Below are 17,881 nucleotides of genomic sequence, written 5' to 3' on the forward strand. Positions count from 1 at the left end.
TTGGAGGCAAGGCTGAGCTCTTATTATACATCCATGATCTCCACTAACTCCTGAGGGAAATGCTCCTGTATTAACTAGCCAGTTGTTAACATCATCTATCATCTGCAGGTAGTGAACAGTGAAAACAGCTGCCTGCTGCGTCCAAAAACAACACTGAAACAGATTTGTGGCCATAAAACTGAAACAATGAGCTGAAACTCACCATAAATCTCCATAGAATGAGATTGAGGATTTGTCACTACAATAAACCACTTTCCCATTACATGTAGTTACATAAGTACAGATTATAGCTCCTTTAAAAATCATATGACAAACCAGTATGTATTTAAACTAGGTAACCACTTTGTAATGTCAATATGTAAAAACGCTTAAAATTAACTTTTCAAATGTGGAGCACATTATAACTATATCAACTTTTCTCTATAGTTTCCTTAGAAAGTGCAAAATGTTACAGATGCAACAGGATTTTCCTTTAAAACATGACAATTACTGTCAACAAGGAAGAATAGAGTGCAATACATGTAACTATAACTGTCAAAAGTGGTTAGTTGACTAGCCAAAGGGCAATAATCAAATGAAAAAGGTAATGATGAGAATGACATATTGCATGTGGTGCTTGAGTGAAAGAGATGTAAGGTTCACATCAGTTAAGGAAGCCTTCTGCCTACAAATGACTTATCAGGTTTCCATTTCACAGCAGGTGCCATGTAGGCTATTTTTGCAGTGATTTATTAGGCTGTGAATGGGAAAGATTACTTTGCTGTAAAACATGTACATTTCCAGAGAGCAATATTTTAATACAAATGTACTGATAAATAAGTAATTGGTCTGTTTTCCATAAACTTCTTGGAGTATTTGTCCTGCCGTCTATGAGCCACCCAACCATTTTTTTGTTTAGGAGGTTTAATTAGACTGTTGGTAGAAAGGTCATATTACTCAACCAGTCTGCTCATGTGTTGACCACTGAGGTGGATCAGTCAGATGGATTCCACAGTGACACATTGGCCAATTTGGCACGCAAAACTTTCTCGGTCACAGGCATCTCAACCCTGACAGCATTGTTTGTGTTGATTTGTCATGCAAAGTAAATGCGATTCCCTGGTATCCCCGTGAGTGCTTTTGTCCACGTTTAAAATCAATCAGCCCCTATGGCAAAGCCTCTGTTTCCATTACTTGCATGGAAACACAGCATTTCCTTTTGGAAGCAGCAGTTGTGAAGCTGTTAAACAAGCATGCAACAGGATTATACAGCATACCATGGCTATTACAGCACACTCCTGTTCCTCCTGCCATTTCCTGTTGATGCTCAATTTTCTTCCACAGATGCTGAGTTGGCCACATGGTTTGTAAAGACGGGCGAGATGTCAAACACACTTAGCAAATGGATATCTTCCTGAACAAAACCTTCAAAAGTGTTTTTACAAAACCTGTGAGACAGCTGTTGCTATAACTGAGAAATTTTGTTTTGTTTTGTTCATTTGCCACCTATGTACCCATCTGCACCCCTTCTTTAGGGCCTATTACTAGTATTGACATGAGTATTCATCACACAAACATAGTGACAAAACCAGTGTTGGGCGGTAACAGAGTGTAAGGGATTACAATCTGAAATTCAATAGTTACATTCCTATGACACTTTGTTACTTTGACAGTTTGGAGACTGACATGTTTGCCATCTTGAAGTGAAATGCGACTCCCGGTAACTAACAATGTAGCTTCTCTGAGAGGACTGGACTTCATGCAGTTAAACCACAATGTCTCATTTTCTTTTCCTACACGTGTTTAACACAGAAGATATAACATGTGAAGGCTTTGAAGTTGGCTCAAGGCACCTTTGACGAAGCTGGGCTGAGTAACAAGTAATGTTACTACTTTTGTTATTGAGTAACTAGTCAGGTAATGTAATTACTTTGAGCAATGTGTAATGTGTTCGTTTTTCAAGTAACTTGTCCAACATTGGACAGAATGCATTTGCATATCATACCTAAAAAATATAAAAATATCAGGACAGGAGCAGTAGCAGGATGGCCATTCAGGCTGTATGAAACAGATGACTTGAATAACAAATCTAATCCTGAGTTACTTCAGAAGTCAAAAACACAAGATGAATGATGACAAAATAATACCATCTTTGTGTGTAGATCCAGACTGTTAATTTTGGCGTCTGGCAGAAGTTGCCGACATTAGTCAGAAACAAGGAGTTACTTGCAGTAGATTCGTCAGCTTTCATCCAGGTGTTTGTGACTAAGAGTTTAAATTACCAAACCAAGTGGTTTATATAAAAAGAACAGAGCCAAGTCTAGAAGCTGCAATAACTGGGTCATCAGTTTTAGCATTACATAGGTGCTCAAGCCATCCCCATTAATGAATAGTGTTTGACTTGCACACTTGGCAGACATGATTTGTCCTGAAGATTTTTTTTTTTTTGGCACCTCTTTTTGGCTTGATGTAATAGGAACTTTTTAGGGCAGTTCTTTGGAGAATTATGTTTGGCCCAGCATTCCCAGATAACTCAGCATTGTCTCCTGACCTCAGACATGCAAAGGTCAATCAATTATTTGGCTCTGGGCTAAAAACACCATCAGATAATTAGAATGCCACATCCCTGGGAAGAAAAAACATTAGCTTCTCAATCCCCCAGTCTGCAACTTTGACAGCCTTCAAGATTTTGGTCAATAAGTATTAAACTGCAGAAATATAAAACAGCTCAAATATCATCTTGTAGCCTGTGGGTAATTCTGTTCAACGGTCCAGCAAAAAAAAAGAAAGACTGGAGGCTCCCTTCTGACAGATTCTTTACTGGGGCTGTGGTTAAGCTCCCTGCAAGTATTATTCTCCACCACACAATTCTCAGGCTGCTTATAGTGTGCCTAAAAAAAAAAAAAAAACCCTCAATCATCGCTTCTTAAATGAGACCAATCCTAGCAGGAGATCACCGCCAGAGACAGTTGAGGATCTTCACTCATAGCACAACTGTACCTGAAGAGACAACCGTAGCAGCTGTCACAATTCCCCAGATTTACCACGCTTCATCACAATGTTCCAAACTTTTATAAAGTCAGCAGTGAACAATTGTCAGCTTTGCCGAGGCATGCAGACTTGTACTTCAGAGGACAGCTTACATCAAAGAAGGCACACAGATCAAGATGACTTATTCACACTGAGAAGACAAAACTTTCTAAAAAAAAAAAACTTCAGAAAAGAAGAAAATGTCATACACTATAACTTAATTGTAATTCTATTGACGACACTTACTAAAATGACAACTTAATTTATTTCTGCCATTTATATACAGAAAATTATAGCATAACTACATAGCAGGTGATTACAGTCCGCCTCAAAACCAGATACAGCAGATCTAAAGACAGGAAAGACAGTATGCATGCTATTTTATTACATAAAGCATATTAATAACACACCTCTGAGTAACTGCATACTCTCAGACAAAACAATAAATCACTGACGAACTTGAAACATATCAAATTACCTGTATCCTTTCCATTATTTATTTTTCTCTGTGTATGTCAGGTCTTAATTACCACCAGAGTTGGTCTGAGCGCAAACAGCAAACAACTGTTCATTCCAGTTGTGACCACTGGCCTTAATAAGTGGCCGAACCCAGTTGCAGACTAGTCTTTAACTAACAGCCCAAAACAGGTGGAAGACAACAAAGGATCCCACTGTGCTGTAATTGCTCAAAAATACCTGGAGCACTGATACACTTCCACTGTGACCTGTAACTCCTGTAAAACAACACGCAGTGCATCCAGTCTACAACATGCTGCGCTGCAAGTCACAGAATAAATGATACAAACAGTATATATTTATCTAGCATCTGGTTCCCCACACAGGATGCTAGCACTATGAAAAGTTATGTTAATAAGAGTGTGTATATATGTATTGATAGATTAGATTTGTCTTTTCACTGAAAAGAATAGTTCAACATTTTGGGAAATACACCTATTCTCTCTCTTGCTGTTTGTTAAATGTGAAACTACAGCCAGTAGATGCTTAGCTTAGCAAAAACAGACCAGGAAGTCACTGCACCTGGCCAAGGAAAGCTTGGCACTTAACCCCCATTGAGCACAACTCATTGTTTTTTTGTGTGTTTTTTTTTTTTATACTTTTGACAGTGCCAGGCTAGCTGTTAACCCCTGCTTCAGCTCTTTATGTTAAGCTAAGTGAACTGTCTCCTGGCTGTAGGTTCATATTTAATGGACAGACATGAGAATGGTATCAATCTTCTCATCTAACTCTTGGCAAGTAAGCAAATAGCATATTTCCCCAAAATGTCCAACTTTTAACCGGATCATTTTCAAAAAGAATACTCTGTCACAACCTTGAAAATATGGCGTCTCCCTAACTTCAAAGTCTTCTGACAGTCCAATAATGTGACAAATCCTAGAAACTTAATATACAAGTTAATGGCAAGTGTCTAAAAATAAGTTTCTCTTAGTTTAGGCAGACTTCATCCAGAATGGGGTGGGTGTTAAAAGGGTTAAACAACAACCCCCCAAAAAACATTTGTAACACTCAAAAGTGGAATACATTCTGTGAGAGAGTGAAAACGGTAAGTTTTTCCAGACTTTGATTGTGTTGCCTGCCAAGTGGAGGAAGCAGCTGCTGCTGGCCCAGAAAACAATGCAGACACTGTAACTACCTTGTTTAGCTTTAAATGACAAAAATATGTGTCATAATTCTTTCAGTGTGTGTGTCTGTGTGTGTGTGTGAGAGAGAGAGAGAGAGAGAGTGTGTGTCTACATAAAATGGGGGATTAAATGAATACATCAGTGTCTGTTCTCTCTTGTCTGTAAAAGTCTTCTTGTTTGCGTGCAAGCAGGGACAAGTTGAGATTCAATATTGTGTCTAATGATAGTCCTCTCAGAAGTCCACACATCATAAATACCTCCAACAGAACAGGAAGTCACTCACTGAGCGACAAGCCAAAAAGTTTGTTCATTCATATGGAATGCTGACAAGGATTAAAAATGGAACCAAAAACTCACACCCTTTCCTTTTTCATCTTTGGTTTACAAATGATGGAAACCCTGAAAAAAACCCCCGTCTGTTTCATTCATGAGTGATATCACCCCCACATGATCTAATCCCACTGCAAAGTGCAGCTGTTACAACAAAGCAGTCTGGTAAAGAAGTCAGTGCACGTCCGGGGAAATGCTACACTAGAGAGAATGCATAAAAAAGCTATCAACAGGCTCAAAATACTCAAACAGCGCATATTTGGTATTACCTGAATGTGAAGATAGTAAATCAGTTAATCCATACTGTGGTAAACTATGAATCGCCTGATGAACCACCTCCATGCCTCCCCCACGCACCTATCTTTGGCAATCCAGCAAAAGAAGCCTCCTGAATGGGTTAGAAAGTCCTGACCGCCTGGGTTAACTTGAGGACGGGAGTCCCTGAGTGAGGAGCTGCTCTGCCAGTTTTTGGCCTGGCTCAGAATGAGTGAGTGAGCACAGCTGAGAGGGTGTGAAAGAGAAAGGGAAGGAGGGGAGGGAGGGGAGGGAGGGAGGGAGGGAGGGAGGTGAGGTTTGAAGAGGGGGTTGGGGAGTACACACACACACACACACACACACACACACACACACACACACATACTTCTCTTAAGCGCTGTAATGGGAACAATAGGCAGATCTCTCTGAAGGCTTGGCTTTAAAAAGGCCAGTGGTTTGACACAGGGCACGACCCCATAAGCAAACATGGAATCTCTCATTCACACTACAATGATTTGTTAACATCTTCAGCCACAAACTGTTTGGAGCATAGTAAGATAATTATAATGACCTTTTGCATGTAGAATCTAATTAGCCTTAATCAATCAGCAATATCGACAAAGTGAGTATAGAAAGCGTTATTACTATTATTACTGTTACCATTATAAATAACTGGATATTATGTTTTTTAATTTTACTGTATTGATTTGTTATATCTTATTTGGTATTCTACTTTTGTTTTGTATGAACACATTTCACAAATGTATTAAAACTATCAAAAAGTGTGCGCAGACTTTAAAAGACTTTTAAAAGTAAAATGAATGTAGACAAAGCCCAAGTAATGACAATAGTGCTGAATCGAGTAAAGTTGACCTTCTTTATCTATGAATAGGACACATCAAAACCCCTACGGAGATTCAAAATCATTCCAAACCATACACACTGCATATTTACAAATCCTCACAACTGAAAAATGTCCAAATATATAAGAAAAGGAGTTCAAAAAATCTTCCAAAAAAAACAAAACAATCAATTCTACATCTTCTGTTTCTAGATTAAAGTCATGTATAAAGCAAAAGTACCAAATACATGCTGGTTTCAGCTTCTCAAATCCATTTTCTTCCCTTCTCTGTTTTATTTCATTGTAAACTGAAAGCAATTTGAAGATGTCACATAGGGATTCAGGGAATTAAGCTAAGCAGTTTTCAATATTTTCTGACATTTCATCGACTAAATGAATGATGATCACTAAAATAAGCATGAGCATGATCGATAATGAAAATAAACCTTAGTTACAGCCTCACATGTCAATGAAGTCCAATTGCCTGCATATTAAAATGTCAAATGGTGACATAATGAATGATACCAGATATGCTTCTGTCTTTTGTCATGCTCCTGTGCCTCAGTCTAATGATAGAAGTGTATAGCTTCTCTCTCTGCAGCTATATCTTCTCATGTATCTATAATGGCTCTAGTGTTTCACCTGACCCCCAGTAAGGTATTGATGGCTTATTTTCTTCCTGGTGTCGCGGTGGTCCTTGCCTGTCAATAGACATAATCTGAAGGCAGACACCACAACATTAGCCTGCACCTGAGTCTCCAAAGACATTGTCTCTCAGAGAACACAGACTCCATAGAGATACTATGGCTATCCATTACCATCTGATGCTGAATGAGTAACAGAGTGAATGGGGAGGTCAAAGGGGACAAGGTTTGTTTGGCTCTACTGTCCTTCCACCGGCCCCCATAGGGAAGTAGGTAATCATGGCACCAAAAAAGTGGAGAATAATAGCCATCGACTCTAAATTCTCTGTATTCGTTGGTGCTGACAGGCAAACATGATACTCTGGGGTCTGAAGCCACAAGGTTAGCCACAAAAATGCAGGGAGTCAGTGTGGTAAGTTGTTTCTGTATTTCAAAAAATTCTCCTTGATAAAAACAAATGATTCGGTCTCTACATATTTACTCCTCTGTTACCCCACAAAGTGTAAAGGAAGTGCTGAATAGTATGACTTATGAAGAGTTTTAATGAGTTGTCATGAGGACAGTCAGGGAGGCAATGGGTCAGTCCGTTCAGGGAGGTCACAGGGCTGTCAAAGAGCCAAGTATCTCTGTTCTGATTTCATGCCAACTAAATAAAGAGCTGTGTCTGTGTGTTCTGCCAAGGCTGCTGTAAATATACCATTATGTAAGGGGAATCAATTTCAGCTTAAGGAAAAGGAAACACGGCTCAGACTTTAAGTCCGGAGCTTGTGTCGGAGAATCAGTTGACATGATAATTTAATACAGAGGTAAAAGTGGTTTGTGCAGTGTCCACTAGTAAATTTAGAAGGAATTTACCAAATTGTGCTATTTTGTATACAATTAAGGCAGACATCATGATTATTACGATGGATTTTCTTTTTTTTTACTGTTTCTTAAAGTTTCTTAAAGCTGGTGTTCATACTCCACTGAAATGGAAACCAGTGTCGGCCTTCAAGGCAGGAAATTTAAATCAAACAGCCAAAAGTAAACTATGTTTTGCTTTGGAAAATGATTATAAAAAGTGTAAAGCATACATGATATTTGTAGTAAAAAAAAACCCAAACCCTAAACAAAACAGAATGATCTTTTAATATTTGACTTGGTTTTAAAATGACATTAATGACATTGATGATTAATGACAAAATGACATTTATGGAAGGTCTGAACTCTGGTTAACAACCACAAACGTTCTGTTGAACATATTAATTTCTGTGGCGGCTCGCAGTATAACGTGAGATTAATTCTTGAGTAATTCCAAACATCTTTTAACTATGTATGACAACACTTTGAGGTTTGTTTAAATACCAAAATCCTTACGAGTGCACCATTTAGACCACTGACAGCTTCACTGACTACTGACTTGGGGATTAATATCCCATTAAAAAGGTAGGAGTGCTGAGTTTTGGTGAGGGCTGGCAGCTGTTGTCACTTGAACGCTTGCATGCAATACTGGGAAGCTGAAACATTACATCAGTGATACGAGCAGACTGATACTTTAGAGGAAGCTTCTGGAAAGGTGCAATGCATATAGATCTAAGAGAAAGAAAAAAACATGAGTGTTTTCACAAGAGAGCTCTCCAAAGACAACCTGGCATTAGTTTTAATACACTTTTAGCTTGCTATCATCACCATATTGTCAGATAATTTGTGTTTCATGTACAGAAAGACACATGTTTAACAACCAGTTATGCTGTTGCTCTCTGTTGGGCTCCAGTGTGTTGACAGGATGAGTGTTTTTACTGTATTTTGTACGCCATGGACCGCAATCGCCTGCAGAGAGTGGTAAAGACTGCTAACAAGATCGTCAGGGTGCCCCTACAATCTCTGCAGGACATCTACCAATAGAGTCCACAGAAGAGCCTGCAGCATCACCAAAGACTCCACCTGCCCCCAACACAGGTTTTTCACACTTATGCCCCCTGACAGGAGGTACAGAAGTGTGACGGACTATGTTTATCCTCAGGCCATCTTCAGGCCATCAGACTGATCAACAAATCCAATCCACTGCCCCTGCCCCCCACCCTAACCCACCTCACCATACAGGAAGCCCCACCCACCCCTCTCCTCCACACACACGCACATACACACACATACACATGCAAATGCACACACACTCCACAGATGCACACTCACAGACATTTACCCACTGTCTTCTTCTTCTTTTGACTGCACGTATGACAATAAACGCTTTGACTTGACTTTTAATCTCTTGCTGTGTGTGTGTGTGTGATGTAATATGCATGTAATGTTGTGCAGGCCATTCTGTGTGTGTCTGTTTGAAACATGTGGGCATCCTTACGGTTATGTAAACATATCTCACTATGACAGATCACCAATTCGACGAGTGCATCATGCTCCCATGGCCATGAGACTGTAAATCTGTATCGTCTGCACGTGAGGATCTCATACTCGTTGTGCACTCTAAGACTCCGAACACAAGATATACAATGTTGTCAGAACTAGGCCTTATACATTCATGTATACACACACACAAATGCAAATGAGGATGCTACTGCTAAAAAATATTTTCTGTAGGATTTAAGTAGGGTTTTTTTCTGCAGGGAAACATATCATCAGCCTCTATGTTCGCAAATGTTTTAGATATTACTGTTTAAATCTTGAAAGCAAACATAAAATGTCCAATAGCAATTATGTTGGGAGGAATAGATGGAGATAAACATCCTGGCACTCAGAGAAGGGAGTGAACATCCCTTAATCCACGCCAGAGAAAGAAACAAGGAGTGGACTTGACAAAGTACCTGTTGCTTCACTCACTAATACCTTCTAATATCACCTTTCAGCACTGATGAGGGCTTCAGGGCAGATGCACACCTGCACTCCCTACAGCCAAAATTGGTAGGTTGAGTCAACCTGGCCTTTGGGAAGCCCTTTGAACCTGTCAGACAGGGTTATAGAAACCTGACCTCTGGTTTATTGCGACTAATAGATGGACACAGCGACTTGCTTACTCTGTTTCTCACAATGAGAACCAAAGAGAACTAGCAACGAAAGAGGATGCATGATTAATTTCAGAGTTTCATTGTGAAATGAATTCACTTTAGTTATGTGTCATAGGAGTATAAATCAGCGTTTTCATTTGCCAGATTGCTTTAGGAGATTGAAGGACCTGTCAGAGGTGAACATTATTGTGATAGAAAGAGAGATGAATCCGTCGTTCATTAATCATCACTCTGCGTGAGCCTTTTCCTACCACTTCATATTTCTACCTAGTGACTCACGAGGTGGAACATGGGATTTCGCAAAAGTAAGCTAGTGTTGTTGGTCCAACAGCAGATGTGCATCACGCAATAAACTGATGCATGTGTCTGTGTTTGCAAGTTAATTTTAATGTGTACTCTTGCGCACATATCTGTGCAATGGCCAAACTCAGAGGCATGCACCATAAAACCCCTTGTTGACTTGCTGCCCAATTATTTGGACAGCCAGTGGACAGCGTCCATCAGCTTCGGCCAGATAAGCGTGTTTTCATTTTGGCCATCGCAGCAGTCCTGTCTGAGTTGCCGCTCCACATCCTCGTTGTTTTCTCTGACAAAGCTGGCCAAAGCACTGTCGGCCCGAGAGGGCTGCAGTGCAGGCAAGCTGGGTCAAAGAAAGAGATGGGTGGTGATCTAAGTGGAGAGACAGAGAAATGCTGACGATGAGGTTGGCTCTGTGTGTGTGTTAAGAGTGGGCGTTGTTGGACTTTAGCTGAAGCTATTCAATTCAAGTCAGTCCTCTAGGTTCAAATCTGTGCTATGAAGCCAAAATAAAGCTTTCATTGACAACGTGTGTTTAGTGTTTCTGTGCTTGATATATGAACAGGGAGACTGTGCATGTATGCAGTGTGCAGTATAATAAAGTGTTGAATTTGTTCTTATACCTGCTTTGATGGACACATGAATGCTCGCTGACATCTTTCACAGTTTTCTATTTTTGATTAGAACAACTGTGCTCAATTGGCAACGGTTGCTATAGATATGCCCACTTACTGGCTCATCACTCAGTTTTCTTGGGTCAGTCATTACTTGCCGCCCACACAGGCAGATAGGAAGAGAAATGTGTTGACTTCATCCAGTGAAAACAGACTTCTCAGTGAGAAAGTTTCTGGTCATTCCACTAATTCTTATTTTGTTCTGGTTTTGTGCTTAAAGAGTAGGAGTGTTGAGCCTGGACAGTATTTATATTAAAGGATAAATGCTCACACCAGTGCAAAAAGATGTGATGTATCTTAATCAGAGCTTGTTTTTTTATTGTTATCAAATTAAAAATGAATGTCTTTTGAGTCACACACCTTAAAACTTTCCTCCTCATCGCCAACATCAGCTTTTGAAACTTCATTTCTTGCCCCAACAGTCTTCATACGTTATTTCTTCTTCCTGCTTCCTCTCCCATCTGTTGCTTCAGATTTTTGCATGAGAACGTCTTCACCAGGATGGATTTACAAGCAGGCTGGGAGCTATGAATTCAGGAGTCTGTTCTGTTATCTGCCTCAAGCAGCCGAGCAAAGTGAAATCTGACCCAGCTATGAGAATGCTCTTTTTTTACTAAGGATGATTTTTCTTCCTCGGGCAAGATTTTTTAAAGCTACATATCTTGTGCAAACACACTTGGGTGGCATTTAAACTACATGTATGGTTTAGAAGCTTGTGGTGCAGTATAAGACAAAATGATTCACCATTGTTTAATATTTACAAGTTATTAGTGCAAGCAGGAACGTTGTATTCACTCCTTTTCTTAAAGTAGAAGTCTGCAGTGTTTTTTTAATGAATATGTCATGGTTATATCCACAGCGAGCTTTTGGAAACATAACGAAAGGAGCATATATTAAGATTGGAGATGGTTTTTGTACTCTGCTAATGAGAAACGCCAGTGTTTGTTGGGTGGCACCTGTTGGGCTTTTGTTTGAGCACATTACCAATGAGGCAAAAAATAATTTCACAACATTAGATGCTCCATTGTATTTTCTATACTTTGGATGTGCAGAAACTTATGGATTGTGGCTTTTATAATTATTCATTCTATGGTCACTATTTGGAAGGTGTCAAATCCCTGAATTTACTCAGTATTTTGTTTGTAGTTTTTCATAATAAGAATAGAAATGTATTCTACTTTTTTTGTCATCATAAGTTGCACTAGATAACAGCTTATCCTGAATGTGTATATAAGATGTAATTTATTGAAAATTAAAATGAATGACATGTTCAACATGAGGGAAGAGAGTGGACAAATAACGATGAAGCTGTGGCGATGTCACCACAGCGGCTGGAAAACCAGGAAGCAGCATAAACGCCTCATCTGAAATCACAGCTGCAATAAATATAGGCTATGAACTGTAACTTGTTAAATACCCATCTGCTGACATGACAAATGGGTCAGCATATGGAAAACACATTCACACACTTTCACAGTGAGAACACAGCAAAATTTGCAACTCAAGTAGCTGTAATTAGATTTTAGGTCTCAAGACAAGTAAAGCTGTCTGAGAAATCTTTCCACTCATTCCTCTATGTGTTTTCCAAGTCTAATAATATCAATGCCATCATAATGAAACAGTCCAAACTGAATGCAAACCTGTTAGCATGCACTACTGTTATGTAAAGAGACCGACCTGGGTTGGAGTTAAGATCCATGGGGTGCAGAGGAAGACGTGCCCCCTTCTCTCCTGAAGGTTAAGAGAGCAAAAGCCACGCTGTCGCTGATGACCGCCGGCCCCCCAGTGCCACTTCTTCATCTGTTCTTGTTCTGTGCCACAGATAGATTTATCTCCTTCTCTCTCTGCTAAAACAAACTCCACTGCACTTACTACTGTCCTTCCTATTCTCCCCCTCCTTTTTTTGCTTCTCGATTCACCCCACCTCATATAACTCTTTCGCCTACAACCCTCACTGGTAAGCAAAACTTCATTTTCTTAAGTCAAAGGCAGGTCAATATGACACACCAATCAGCAGCACTTAGGCAAGGTCAGGCTAAGGCTAGTCTGTCTGCCTTTCAGGAAGCCTCTCCTCTGCATGTACAGTGCTTCTCAAAGGAGCTGAAAGAGCAGAGGAAGCATATTTCGAAAGAAGTGTAGGAGAGAGAGCGGCCGAATGAAACCGAGTGAGACAGCGAGCCGAAGGCAAGATGGTGTGTCTGCTTGTATCTGAAGGAAGTAAGAGGGGTGGGGTGGGAGCTAGTGGTGGTGGTGGTGGTGGTGGAGGGAAGGGGAGGGGGTGCATCGTAAATCAAGCAGCCCTCCCCAAAGTGGGGACCTGTAAATCTGGCGAACGAAGAGTGGGCACTCGGCCAAATGACCACTGTGCTCTATAAATACAGCCGTGCAGGGTCGGCAAGGCTGCTACTGGTGTCCAAGAAGCCCAGACACACTGGGGTTTCTCCCACTCGGTGGGTCTTTAATAACCTCCTTATCGTTTTTCAGTCTCAACCAGACTTATAGGTGAACCACACATCACTGAATGGCAGAACCTGGCCTTAGAAGGTGATTAAGTTTAAGACTGACACTACCTGTAGGATTTAACTCACAGAAGAAAAAAAAAAGGGGAAGTGGGAAGACATCTAAATATTTATCCAGAGTGAAATCAGTTTACATACCATTGGTCTGAACATTCAATTCAAGTGTCCCCATCAGACAAACATAGTAGCAGCAACTTCAGTGAAACACAGACCCAAAATATGCCCTCCTCGCTGAGACCTGGCCAACCTGATACATGTGGGGGTAGGGGTTGTGAGACGGGGGTTGCAGTACAGTGGGAGGCTGATGGAGGAGACTGGTATGTGACATGTCAAATACCGATCCCCTCAATAAGGCTGTTATGTAAGCATCCGAGCTTCCTGTCCTGTCCCTCTCAATGGCCTGAGATCTGGCCTGTTTGCAGGCCTCAGTGCATTTCCTCCAGAGGGTCTCGCTGCCGCACACCCACTCTCACACGCACAAGGAGTAATGACGCACGGACACGAGAAAGGAAGAAGAAGGCCTGGAATTCTCTTACTAGAGCACAGATGAGAATGAAGCGGATATTTCCAACAACATCTACCACATACAAAAGGTATGCAGCTTATTGTTTGGACATGCTGAATTCCTCAGTCTCCTGCGTTTTGTCACGTACTTTTTGAAATCGGCAATTGAACATTTTGAAACATACAAGAACTGGTTGACATGTGAAGAATGTATAGGATCAAATAAATGTGTGTGTAACATTACAAGGTGGTGGTTTGTTCAGCTTCATTCTCAATATCTTACCATTTGTTGTCCTTCACAGCTCAGATACAAAAACCATTTACCACCACAAGCTGCTAGTTTATCATCTTTTCATCATATGACAGCTTTGTTAGGAGCTAATGGAGGACGCGTCATTAAACGGAATACCTCTCCAGTACAATATAAAAAGTCCAGAAGGCAACATTGCACGTCCACTCATCCTACACTTTATCCTCTAGTATTGTTATTGCAGCTGCCTTTTCCCATTTAGTGGTTGATCAATCATGGCTTTATGAAAAATGGGCTTCATCATCCACAATGCAGTTTGAGTCATTATGTAGGCTCCCACAGGCTTTGGTCCCGTTACGAAAACACACAAACTGCACATTGTGTTGTTATAGAAAAACTTAAGCGGAGTGTAACCTGATCAGACTGTTGTTGAAGATACTGACGTATGAAGTCTATAAAGTCATCAATCATATTCATGTGCCCTCGCAAAGTTATAACCTCCCACTCACAAAACAAACTGCTGACTGTCAACCTGTCAAATCCTATGCGTTCACTGAGTGTCATTTATGCTTTCGTGTTATTATTCAGATCTCTCTTTTAATTGAATCAAAATGTTTACGTGCATGTGCCAAAGTGAGGGAAAACATATAGAAAGTTTGGATACACCTTCTCATTCGAGTGAATGGGAAGGTGTGTCCAAACTTTTGACTGGTACTGTATAGATATATCTTTTTAAAAGAATAACTTGGAAAAATGTGTATGGTTTTCTTGCTGAGAGTTAAATAAAAAGATCAACACCACTGTCACATTTTTCTGTTAAATTTTAAGCTACAGTCAGGAGACAGTTAGCTTAGCTTAGCATAAAGACTGGAAGTGAGGGGAAACAGCTAGCCGGGCTCTGTCTGAAGGTAACAAAATCTGCCAAACGTTACCACATTTCTTTAATCTGCACAAAAAGTGTAAAAATGACATGTTTTTCTACAGGAGGGCTAAGTATTTCCTGGCTGGGAACGGTGACTTCCTGGAGGATTGTCGTCACCTTAAGGTTGCCAGGCAACCAGTTGAGACTCCAGGAAGTGACAAAGAAATCGCTTGGCACATAGCCTCCCGTAAAACCACAACTGTTTCCCCGTCTCTAGTCTTTTTGCTAACCTAAGCTAACCATCTCCTGGCTGTAGCTTCACGATTAGGCAATAAAGCAAATAAGTGTAGACTATTTCCCAAAATCTTGAATGCTCCTTTTCTTATGGGCAGCTTTTCTTCCCTCAGCATTTATTTTCTTAACAACCGCTGCTTCAAATGGTTCCATTGCACATTGAAAATAATCATTTGACATCTTGGACATCTCCTATAAACTGCAGATTCCATCCTACTGTCACTAACTAAACACGCTCCAGACGTTCTGCCTTAATGAACCCTGTGAAAATCCCACACAGAAGGGAGGCATCCTTGTCAGAGAGTCCAGTGAACCCTTTAACAAACCTGATCATTGGAAGTATGTGAACACTCTGCAGCTCTGGCAGACCACACTCCCACAGCACCTCTTGCAAGATACCTCAGGGAACCTAGTCAGTGACCTTTTACTAATCCACAAAGCCACGTGATCAATGATCTGTGAGAGAGTAAAAAATATGATGATTCTGCTTTGAGAACCAGCAGGAGTCTGCACTTTTAAATCCATTTGACAGTCAGGCAGAGTTTCCTTTCCAGCACCTTGTCACAAGCTCTCAGAGGAAGGGAGTTTGAGTTGTCTGCTTGAGTGCACTCTTCAACCTCCAAAATGCTCTGTTTCCACCATCTGTTAATACAATGGAGCTCCTCCTTAATTCCATGTGACATTGACAGGTCTTTTCAATCACTACACCCGAACCTTACCCACACAGACTTCATCCTTGCCCTCTGCTTTGACATTTATGGGTTTTCTAACTATCCCAGCAACCTCTGCAAAGGAAATGTTTTCATATACACGCTGCTGCTTTTAAAGGATGTGTCCAATGTTTCTCAAACTTACACTTTCCAACTATTTCCCCAGTCAGTGTCTGCATTTTTCTAACTCTGCAGTGACACACTGAGCAATAACCCGCCTTCTCCCTCTGGGACGCTGAATGGTTTTCCAGAACTCGATAGGCAACATCTAAAAATCCTCCTCCATTGCCTCCATTATCTACTCCCAACCCAAACTCCTGCTTTGGCAACTAACTGCCTGCAAATAACTTTCACAGTAAGGAGGACCAACCCGGTCCAGAAGGCCTCCTATTTTAAACTGACAGCACTCCTGGCAGAAGGGCTTTCAGCTAGTCTCCAATTAGCTGTTTCCATGACAGAGGTATTGAACAGGAAAGCTGGTGACGAACATTTTGGCATGGAGCTCTGTCTTTCTTTCCAAATTAAGTAATTTGGTTTAAATAATATGGGTGAAGTTTGGACTTGTATTGCTTGCCACAGTGTTGTAAAGCTGTGTCATGGGATCCACATCTTAGAAATGAACTTTGTGAGTCAAATGTTTTCATGGTTTATAGGAATAATGACTGAAACCCAAAAATAAGGTTGTGGAAAAGAAACAATTTCTTTAAATATCTCTAAGGAAAAAGGCATGTTTACTGTTATGTCAACACACAAATTTAGTCTTTGATTGTTCATAAATTTGGAGGCACCACTTCAGCACTGAGCTCCAAATGAACTGTCACAGTCTCAAACACAAACATCCTCCCACTGAGATCCTCCCAGGGGAAAATGTCACTAATGAAACAGGAGGGTGGCTCTGAAAAACACTCTTTTTGATGATGGATGTTGCACCAGAGGAGCACATTTTCTAGTTATTGGATTGTGGATTTAGAATATTAAAGAACTTAGATATCATTCAATATGAAACGTGGCGTATCTGGGGAGAAAAGTACAATGAACGATAAGCAAAGATAAGTTCACATTCACTACATATTTCTGTATGATATTGAATCTCAGTCATTTTTGGAAACTATTTTCTCACGTCATGCTGCCAGGACAGTGTTGGATATCCCCTTTATGTGTCTGTCTTAGATGGCCCCTTCCTCTTTGTGATCTCACGCAATAGAGCTCATAAATTCCCATATCAAGAGAACAACAACAAGGGATGTGAATCTCAGAAGCCCCATTTGAGAAATGTCAACAACAGCAGAATGTGAAGCCACAACTCCTCCAGGAGGCCATATGCCGCTGTGTCACAGACAGCAGGTTATTGACTTCGTACGCACGCTGGGAAAACACGGATGTGCATAAACATGTCAACACGCACGCACGCACACTTATACAAACATGCGCTGGGGAAGGGAGAGAGAAATGAGCGAGAGAAGTTCAGTTTTTGACCTTTTTGAAAATGTCATATCACAAAGCGGATTCGAGAGAGAAAAAGGACACATCCCATAGGCGTACAAACGGAGATAGTCGACAGTTTCATATGCAAAACAGAATCTTGTCAGTCATGCTTCTCTTCATTTTTACCACAGCGATATCCATATAATCAATTTCACTGCTTTCCCTCTTAATGCAATACTGTTGCTCATATTCATCCGAGATTTACGACGCACTAGAAGCTTTGTGGGCACTATACATCGAGCTGCTAATTAAAATCAATATATCAAAAGATGGAGTTTGAGAACACAGAGAGCTGCTGGTTTATGTCCTGTGCGTCCTGTTTGATCCAACTTGTGCATAGATTAATATACTCTGGCCATGAAAGTGAAGTGGGTGTAGGAGGAGGTGCTCTTATGTGTGTGTCAGTAGGAAATGTAATCTCTATCTTTTTAATTTATTACATCTGGGTGGGGCTCTCCCCCTCTCTCTTGCTCTCTCTATCTATCTAGGCTGCATAGTATTCAATAGCTGGACCTGTTGTGAAATAGTTCATTTTAAATGTATTTTTACACAATATTTTTTTCATCCA

General features: G+C 40.6%; 1 protein-coding gene across 5 annotated transcripts in view; it reads right to left on the reverse strand.

The window, feature by feature from the left end:
• arhgap24 (Rho GTPase activating protein 24) overlaps window positions 1-17,881 on the reverse strand; it is a 71,803-nt gene that overhangs the window by 18,033 nt on the left and 35,889 nt on the right. Inside the window, exon 1 of one of the 5 annotated variants that reach the window (XM_067574999.1) lies at window positions 12,367-12,892. The exons of 2 other annotated variants lie outside the window; for them this stretch is intronic. In XM_067574999.1, coding sequence (XP_067431100.1) covers window positions 12,367-12,388 — 22 coding nt within the window. In that variant the 5' untranslated portion in view covers window positions 12,389-12,892. Of the gene's footprint in view, window positions 1-5,248; window positions 5,464-12,366; window positions 12,893-17,881 lie in introns of those variants that run through there. 2 more of the 5 variants (XM_067575001.1, XM_067574998.1) reach the window with 2 other exon arrangements.

Source organism: Thunnus thynnus, chromosome 19 (assembly GCF_963924715.1).
Source record: "Thunnus thynnus chromosome 19, fThuThy2.1, whole genome shotgun sequence".
Lineage (NCBI taxonomy): Eukaryota > Metazoa > Chordata > Actinopteri > Scombriformes > Scombridae > Thunnus > Thunnus thynnus.